General features: G+C 46.9%; 2 protein-coding genes across 2 annotated transcripts; both read left to right on the top strand.

The window, feature by feature from the left end:
- The first annotated feature begins 3,594 nt into the window (after positions 1–3,594).
- LOC140681469 (uncharacterized) lies at positions 3,595–8,167 on the top strand. The gene is made up of 3 exons (XM_072921302.1): positions 3,595–3,767; positions 7,202–8,053; positions 8,119–8,167. Exons 1-3 carry the CDS (start codon positions 3,595–3,597, stop codon positions 8,165–8,167), a joined length of 1,074 nt encoding a protein of 357 aa, XP_072777403.1.
- A 12-nt stretch (positions 8,168–8,179) lies between these two features.
- Positions 8,180–9,165, top strand: LOC121468797 (uncharacterized). Its single transcript, XM_072921342.1, has one exon. The coding sequence runs from the start codon at positions 8,187–8,189 to the stop codon at positions 9,153–9,155; it is 969 nt and encodes a 322-aa protein (XP_072777443.1). The 5' UTR covers positions 8,180–8,186; the 3' UTR covers positions 9,156–9,165.
- Positions 9,166–9,865: the final 700 nt, after the last annotated feature.

The following is a 9,865-nucleotide window of genomic DNA, read 5'->3' as shown; positions in this document are numbered from 1 at the left end:
AATTTGGGGATTTGGGGTTAAAATTTGGGTATTTTGGGGTTAAAATTTGAGGGATTTGGGGTTAAAATTTGGGGGTTTTGGGGTTAAATTTTGGGGTTAAAATTTGGGTGTTTTGGGGGTCACAATTTGAGGGGATTTGGGTTAAAAATGGCGGTTTGGGGGTTAAAATTTGGGGTTAAAATTTGGGGGGTTTTGGGTAAAAATTTGGGGGTTTTGGGGTTGAAATTTGGGGTTAAAAATTGGGGTTTTGGGGGGTTCAAAGTTTTGGGTTTTGGGGGTTAAAATTTGGGGGGATTTGAGGTTAAAATTTTTGGGGTTTTCGGGTTGAAATTTGGGGTTAAAATTTGGGGTTTTGGGGGGGTTAAAAGTTTTGGGTTTTGGGTTAAAATTTGGGGGGTTTTGGGGTTGAATTTTGGGGTTAAAATTTGGGGGTTTGGTTTAAAATTTGGCGGTTTTGGGGTTAAAATTTGCGGTTAAATTTTGGGTATTTTGGGGGTTAAAATTTGAGGGTTTGGGGGGTTAAAATTTGGGGGTTTTGGGGTTAAAATTTTTGGGGTTTTGGGGTTAAAATTTTTGGGGTCTTGGGGTTGAAATTTGGGGTTAAAATTTGGGGTTTTGGGGGTTAAAATGTGGAGGTTTTTTTGGTTAAAATTTGGGGTGTTTTGAGGATAAAATTTGGGGGTTTTGGAGATGAATTTTTGGCAGTTTTGGGTTTAAAATTTGGGGTTTTGGGGGGTTAAAATTTGGAGGATTTTTGGTTAAAATTTGGGGCGTTTTGGATTGAAATTAGGGCGTTTGGGGGCGAAATTTTTGGTGGTTTTGAGGTGAAAATTTTGGGGGTTTTGGGTTAAAATTTTGGGGGTTTTGGGGTTGAATTTGGGGGTTAAAATTTGGGGTTTTGGGATTAAAATTTGGGGTTTTTGGGGGGTAAAAGGATGTGGGTCTGCCCCACAGATCCCAAATCTGCTCCACAGATCCCAAAAAAATCCCAAACTCCGCCCCCAAATCCCAAAATACCCCAAACCCCTCCCCCCAAATTCCCGCCCCTCCCCCACCCCCCACCGCCCCTCCCCCCCTTTGCCCTTGGCCGCGACCGCTCCGGGTGGGGGGAGGGGAAGGCGGCCCCTAAAAAATCCCAAAAAACCCCAAAAAACCCCAATAAAACCCCAAAAAAACTCTCAAAAAAACCCTCAAAAAAACCCCCAAAAAACCCCAAAAAAAACCCCAAAAATACCTGAAAAAATCTCCAAAAAAAACCCCAAAGAAACCCCAAAAAACTCCAAAGGAAAACCCAAAGAAACCCCAAAAAATCCCAAAAAACCCCCCAAAAGAACCCCAAAAAAACTCAAAAAATCTCTAAAAAACAAAAAAAAATCCCTAAAAATACCTCAAAAAAACCTCCCAAAAACCTCAAAAAAAACCCAAAAAAACCCCTAAAGTAAAACCGAAAAAACCCCAAAAAAACTCAAAGAAAAACCCCAAAAAATCCCAAAAGGACCTCAAAAAACCCCAGAAAAACCTCTAAAAAACCACCAAAGAAACCTCAAAAAAAACCTCAAAAAAAACCCCAAAAAAATCCCCAAAAAAACCCAAAACCCTCCCAAAACCTCAAAAAAACCTCAAAAAAAATCCTAAAAAAAAATCCCACAAAACCCCAAAGAAAAACCGAAAAAACCCCCAAAAAATCCCCAAAAAATCAGAAAAAAAACCCTTAAAAAAACCCCGAAAAACTCCAAAATAACTCCAAAAAGACCTCAAAAAACCTCAAAAAACTCTCAGAAAAACCTCAAAAAAACCCCAAAAAAGCCTTAAAAAACCCCCAAGAAACCCAAAAAAAACCCAAAAAAAAAACCCCCAAAAAAACCCCAAAAAATCCCCAAAAAAACACGAGAAACCGCCAAAATAAACCCAAAGAAAAATGGAAAAAAAAAACCCCAAAATCCCAAAATCCCTCCAAGCCCCTCCCCCAAATCCCAAAAAAACCCCAAACCCCGCCCCCAACCCCGCCCCCAAATCCCAAAATAATCCCAAAAAATTTCCGCCCCTCCCCCACATTCCCGCCCCTCCCCCCCTCTGCCCTTGGCCGCGACCGCTCCGGGCGGGGGGAGGGGAAGACGCCCCAAAACCCCCCAAAAAACCCCAAAAAAACCCCCAAAAAACCCCCAAAAACCCCCCAAAACCCGCCATGGGGCGGGGCCTCGCTATGGGGCAGCGCCTCTGTGGGGCCGCCCTATATCGGATCTGCTGTGGGGCCGCGGCCGTTTTGGGGTGGTCGGGGTTCCCCAGGGCCCATTCGCTGCTGCTGGCGGCACTTGTGGGGCTGGGGCCGCTGCTGTGGGGCAGAGGGGATCCCCACAGCGTGCTGGCCTCGCCCCATAACCGGCTGGAGGCGTGAGTGGGGTTTGGGATCTATGGGGCGGGGTTTGGGGTCAGTCTATGGGGTGGGATTTGGGATCTATGGGGCAGAAATTTGGGATCTATGGGGCGGATTTGGGATCTATGGGGCGGGATTTGGGGTTTGGGGTCGATCTATGGGGCTGGGAATGGGGTTTGGAGTGGGTTATGGGGCAGGAATTGGGGTCTATGGGTCAATCTATGGGGCAGGAATTGGGGTCTATGGGGCAGATTTGGGGTTTGGGGGGCAGAAATTTGGAATCTATGGGGTGGGATTTGGGGTCTATGGGTCGATCTATGGGGCAGGACGTTGAGTTTGGGGGGATCTATGGGGCAGATTTGGGGTCTATGGGGCCGGTAATGGGGTTTTGAGGGGATCTATGGGGCAGATTTGGGATCTATGGGTCGATCTATGGGGCTGGGAATGGGGTTTGGGGTTGGTTTTGGGGTGGTCGGGGTTCCCCAGGGCCCATTCGCTGCTGCTGGCGGCACTTGTGGGGCTGGGGCCGCTGCTGTGGGGCAGAGGGGATCCCCACAGCGTGCTGGCCTCGCCCCATAACCGGCTGGAGGCGTGAGTGGGGCTGGGGGGTTGGGGGTCAATCTGTGGGGTGGGATTTGGGGTCTATGGGGTGGAATTTGGGGGTTGGGGGGCAGAAATTTGGGATCTATGGGGCTGGGAATGGGGTGTGGGGGGTGGGATTTGGGATCTATGGGGCGGGATTTGGGGTTTGGGGGGATCTGTGGGGCGGATTTGGGGTCAGTCTATGGGGTGGGATTTGCAGTTTGGGGTCGATCTATGGGGCAGATTTGGGGTTTGGGGGGGCAGAAATTTGGGGTCTATGGGGTGAGATTTGGGGGTTGGGGTTGGTTATGGGGCAGGATTTGGGATCTATGGGGCGGGATTTGGGGCTTTTGGGGGGTGAGATTTGGGGTTTGGGGTCAATCTATGGGGCAGCATTTGGGGTCTATGGGTCAATCTATGGAATGGGATTTTGGGGTTTGGGGGTGGGATTTGGGATCTATGGGGCAGATTTGGGATCTATGGGGCGGGATTTGGGGTTTGGGGGGCAGAAATTTGGGGTCTATGGGTCAATCTATGGGGCGGGATTTGGGGTCTGTGGGGCGGATTTGGGGTTTGGGGGTCAGAAATTTGGGATCTATGGGGTGGAATTTGGGGTCTATGGGGCGGATTTGGGATCTATGGGTCAATCTATGGGGCTGGGAATGGGGTTTGGGGTGGGTTATGGGGCAGGATTTGGGATCTCTGGGGCCCATTCGCTGCTGCTGGCGGCACTTGTGGGGCTGGGGCCGCTGCTGTGGGGCAGAGGGGATCCCCACAGCGTGCTGGCCTCGCCCCATAACCGGCTGGAGGCGTGAGTGGGGCTGGGATCTATGGGGCGGGATTTGGGGTTTGGGGGGCAGAAATTTGGGATCTATGGGGTGGGATTTGGGGTGGGATTTGGGGTTTGGGGTCGATCTATGGGGCTGGGAATGGGGTTTGGAGTGGGTTATGGGGCAGGATTTGGGGTTTGGGGGGGATCTGTGGGGCAGTATTTGGGATCTATGGGGTGGGATTTGGGGTTTGGGGGTGGGATTTGGGGTCTATGGGGTGGGATTTGGGGTCGATCTGTGGGGTGGGATTTGGGGTGGGATTTGGGGGTTGGGGGGCACAAATTTGGGATCTATGGGTCGATCTATGGGGCTGGGAATGGGGTTTGGGGTGGGTTATGGGGTGGAATTTGGGGTCTATGGGGCGGATTTGGGATCTATGGGGCAGAAATTTGGGGTCTATGGGGTGGAATTTGGGGTCTATGGGGCGGATTTGGGATCTATGGGTCGAACTATGGGGCTGGGAATGGGGTTTCGGGGGCAGAAATTTGGGATCTATGGGGCAGGATTTGGGGTCTATGGGTCGATCTATGGGGAAGGATTTGGGGTTTGGGGTCAATCTATGGGGTGGGATTTGGGGTCTATGGGTCAATCTATGGGGTGGGATTTGGAATCTATGGGGCGGGATTTGGGGTTGGGGTGGCAGAAATTTGGGGTTTATGGGGCGGGATTTGGGATCTATGGGGCAGATTTGGGATCTATGGGTCGATCTATGGGGCTGGGAATGGGGTCTGTGGGCCGGGATTTGGGGTGGGATTTGGGGTCTATGGGTCGATCTATGGGGCGGGACCTGTGGGGCAGGACGTGGAGTTCGGGGGGATCTATGGGGCGGATTTGGGATCTATGGGGCAGGATTTGGGGTCTATGGGTCGATCTATGGGGTGAGATTTGGGATCTATGGGGCGGGATTTGGGGTTTGGGGGGGATCTATGGGGCAGGACGTGGAGTTTGGGGTCGGTTATGGGGCGGGATTTGGGATCTGTGGGGCAGATTTGGGATCTGTGGGGCAGGATTTGGGATCTATGGGGCAGATTTGGGATCTGTGGGGCAGGATTTGGGATCTATGGGGCAGATTTGGGATCTGTGGGGCAGAATTTGGGATCTGTGGGGTGGATTTGGGATCTGTGGGGCAGATTTGGGATCTATGGGGCAGAATTTGGGATCTGTGGGTCAATCTATGGGGCAGATTTGGTAGTTGATAGTCGGCAATTGGCAATTGATAATCGGTATTTTATAATCGATGCTCTGCAATTGAGAATTGATAAATGATAATTGATAATAAATAATTGATAACCGATAACTGATAATCAATTATCAATAGCAGATAATAGATAATTGATAGTTAATAATCAATAATCAATAATCAATAATCAACAACTGATAGCTGAAACTTGATTATTGATCATTGATATTTGATAACTGATGATTGATAACTGCTAGTTGATAATTGACAGTGATAAGAATCAATAATCGATAGCCAATAATCGGTTTTTGAGACTTGGCTATTGATTATTGATAATGATAATTGACGCTTGATAACGGGTAGTTGATAATTGACAGCGATAATAACCGATAACAAATAACCGATAATAAATAACCAATAACCGATAATCAATAATCAGTAACCAACAATCAATAATCAATAACCATTAATCAATAATCGATAGCTGAGACTTGATTCTTGAATATTGATAACTGGTAATTGGCGATTGATAACTGATAGTTGATAATTGACAGCAATAATAATCGATAACCGATAACCAATAATCAATAACCAATAATAGATAATCAATAATCAATAATGAACAATCAATAATCAATAACCGATAGCTGAGACTTGACTATTGATGATTGATAATTCATAATTGACGATTGATAATGGATAGTTGAAAATTGACAGCAATAATAATCGATAATCAATAATCGATAATTGATAATCAATAACCAATAATCAATAACCGATAGCTGAGACTTGACTATTGATGATTGATAATTGGTAATTGACGATTGATAACTGATAGCTGATAATTGACAGTGATAATAATCGACAATCAATAATAATTTATAATAGATAATTGAGAGTTCATAATCTATAATCGATAATAATTGGTTGTTGAGACTTGGTTATTGATTATTGATAACTGATACTTGACGCTTGAGAACTGATCGTTGATAATTGACAGTGATCAAAATCGATAGTAAATATTCAATATTTTATAATAGATAATTGATAGTTGATAATCAATACTCGATAATCAACAGTCGATAGCTGAGACTTAATTATTGATGGTTGATAATTGATAATTGATGATTGATAAGTGATAGTTGATAATTGACAGCGATAATAACCAAAAATCAATACTCAATAATTTATAATAGATAATTGATAGATGATAATAAATAATCGATAATAATTGGTTGTTGAGACTTGGATATTAATTATTGATAACTGATAATTGACGATTGATAACTGATAGTTGATAATTGACAGCGACAATAATCAAAAATCAAGAACCAAGAATTTATAATAGATAATTGATAGTTGATAATCAATAATCAATAATCAACAATCAGTTGTTGAGACTTGGTTATTGATGATTGATAATGATAAATGACAATTAATAACTGATAGTTGATAATTGACAACGACAATAATCGATAACCAATAATCGATAATTGATAATGAATAATCAATAATCAATAATCGATAGCTGATACTTGATTATGGATTATTGATAATTGATAACTGACGATTGAGAACTGCTAGTTGATAATTGACAGTGATAATAATCAATAATTGATAATCAATAACCGATAATAGATAATCAATAATCGATAATCAATAATCAATAGCTGAGACTTGATTATTGATTATTGATATTTGATAATTGACCATTGAAAACTGATAGTTGATAATTGTCAGTGGTAATAGTCAATAATAGATAATTGATAATCAATAATTGATAATCAAAAATCGATAACTGAGACTTGCCTATTGATTATTGGTAACTGATAATTGACGATGGATAACTGATAGTTGATTATTGACAGCAATAATACTCGATAATCAATAATCGATAATTGATAATCAATAATCAATAATCAATAACCGATAGCTGAGACTTGACTATTGATTATTTATAACTGATAATTGACGATTGATAACGGATACATGATAATTGAGAGTGATAACAATCGATAATTGATAATCAATAACTGATAATAGATAATCAATAATCGATAATCAATAGCTGATACTTGACTATTGATTATTAATAATTGAAAATTGACAATTGAGAATGGATAGTTGATAATTCACAGTGATAATAACCGATAATTGATAATAAATAATCAATAATCAATCAATAATCAATAACCAATAACCAATAATCAATACCCAATAATCAATATTCGGCAGCCGCCTGACCGCCAGCGCCCCGGCCTGGACCTGGCTGCTGATTGGCTCGCTGCTGGTGGCCTCCTACCCGTGGCTCCGCCCCCCCTGGCGCTCCGCCCTGCGCGCCCTCGCCCGATTGGCCGTCGCCGTGGCGCTGTCCCGCGCCGGCCACGCCCTCGGCCACGCCCTGGAGGCCGCCACCGGAAGCTGCACAAGCCCCGCCCCCGGCGGGACGCTGCTGCTGCCAATCAGAGAGCCGGAAACGTGCCGGGGGGCGGGGCATCGCTGGGAGGGGTTTGGCCCCGCCCCCCAGGCCTTCGACCTGGTGCATTGTGGGTTGGGGCTCGCCGAGGAGGCGGCGGCGCTGGGGAGGAGGATCTACGGGCTGGGCAAGATGGCCGCCGGCAGCAAGATGGCGGACAGGCACAAGATGGATGATCGATACAAGATGGCTGACCCATACAAGATGGCCGCCGGAAGCAAGATGGATGATCGATACAAGATGGCCGACCCATACAAAATGGCTGACCCATACAAGATGGCTGACCCATACAAGATGGCCGACCCATACAAGATGGCCGCCGGATATGAGACACTTGAGCGATCCAAGATGGCTGACCCATACAAGATGGCTTCCACACACAAGATGGCCGACCCCTACAAGATGGCCGCCGAACGCAAGATGGCCGACCCATACAAAATGGCCGACCCATACAAAATGGCTGCAAGATATGAGATAGTTGAGCGATCCAAGATGGCCGACCCATACAAGATGGACGACCCATACAAAATGGCCGCTGTGCGCAAGATGGCCGACGCACCCAAGATGGCCGCCGGGTATGAGACGGGTGAGCGATCCAAGATGGCCGCCAGGTGTGAGATGGTTGAGAGATCTAAGATGGCCGACGTACCCAAAATGGCCGCCGGATATGAGACAGTCGAGCGATCCAAGATGGCCGACCCATACAAAATGGCCGCCGGGCATGAGACGGGTGAGCGATCCAAAATGGCCGCCGGATATGAGACGAGTGAAAGATCCAAGATGGCCGCCTGGTCCAAGATGGCGGCCTGGTTTAAGATGCTGCCTTGGTTCAAGATGGCTGCCGGCTCCAAGATGGCCGCCGCATATAAAACAGGTGATGAATCCAAGATGGCCGCCGAGTCCAAGATGGCCGCCGGATCCAAGATGGCGACCGCACACCACACAGAAGAAGAATCCAAGATGGCGCCGTGGGCGTGGCCGCGCCCAACATGGCGACCAATCGGCTTCGAGTGGGCGGAGCCCTCTCATGCAAATGAGGGGTGGGCGGGGCCATTTTTGGGCGGCCATTTTGAAGGGCGACACGGCGGCGGCCATTTTGAAGTGGAAAGGGGCGGCCATTTTGATTCCGGCCGCCATTTTGCTTCCGGCCGCCATTTTGAAGAAAGACACGGCGGCCATTTTGAATCTGGCCGCCATTTTGAAGAAAGACACGGCGGCCATTTTGCTTCCGGCCGCCATTTTGAACTTCAACACGGCGGCCATTTTGACGGCGGCCATTTTGAATCCGGCCGCCATTTTGAATCCGGCGGCCATTTTGATCCCGCTTTTTTCCTCCCTCACCCCGGCCGCCATTTTGATGCTCCCGGCGGCCATTTTAACCCCTCAAGCCGCCATTTTGACTATCCTGGCGGCCATTTTGACCCCTCCGGCGGCCATTTTGAGCCCTCAAGGCGCCGTTTTTTCACCGCCGGCGGCGGCGGCCATCTTGCGGGCGGCCATCTTGGGCCCCCGCCGGCGGCGCTGTCGCTGCTGTTCCTATTGGCCGTTCTGCTGCTGCTGACGTGGCACTTCCTGTTGGTGGTGACGCTCCTGTACCGGCACAGCCGCGCCCGGAACGCCGCCGGTGCCGCGCTGGGATGGGCCGGGTGGGCCCTGACCTACCGCGGGTGGTACCGGCGGCCGTGGGCGCCCGGCCCGCCCGGCTGGGGCTGAGAAACGGGGGGATTGGGGAAATTTGGGAGAATTTGGGGAAATTTGGGGGAATTTGGGGAAATTGGGGAAAAATGGGGGAAAAATGAGGAAAAAATGGCGGAAATTGGGGAAAAAATGGCGGAAATTGAGAAAAAAATGGCGGAAATGGGGAAAAAATGGAGGAAATTGAGGGGAAACTGAGTCAAAAATGGAGTTTTGGGGGGAAACTGAGGAAAAATTGGGGAAACTGAGGGAAAAATGGGGAAACTGAGGAAAAAATGGGGAAAATGAGGAAAAATTGGGGAAAATGGGGAAAAATGGGGAAATTTTGAGGAAAAAATGGGGAAATTGAGGAAAATTTGGTTTCCGGGGGAAACTGAGGGGAAATTGGGGGAAAAATGGGGAAATATTGGGGAAATTGGGGAAAAAATGAGGAAATTGAGGAAAAAATGGGGGAAACAGGAAAAATTGGGGAAAGTGGGGAAAAAATGGGAAAAATTGAGAAAAAATTGGTTTTTGGGGGGGAAACTGAGGAAAAAATGGAGAAACTGAGGAAAAATTGGGGAAATTGAGGAAAAAATTGGGAAACTGAGGAAAATTTGGGTATTGGAGGGGAAAATGAGAAAAAATTGGAGAAACTGAGGAAACTTTGGGGAAACTGAGGAAAAAATGGGGAAAAATTGAGGAAAAATTGGAAAAAATGAGGAAAATTTGGGAAAATTGAGGAAAAT

Source organism: Taeniopygia guttata, chromosome 36 (genome assembly GCF_048771995.1).
Source record: "Taeniopygia guttata chromosome 36, bTaeGut7.mat, whole genome shotgun sequence".
NCBI lineage: Eukaryota > Metazoa > Chordata > Aves > Passeriformes > Estrildidae > Taeniopygia > Taeniopygia guttata.
This window is presented reverse-complemented; position numbering and strand designations above follow the sequence as displayed.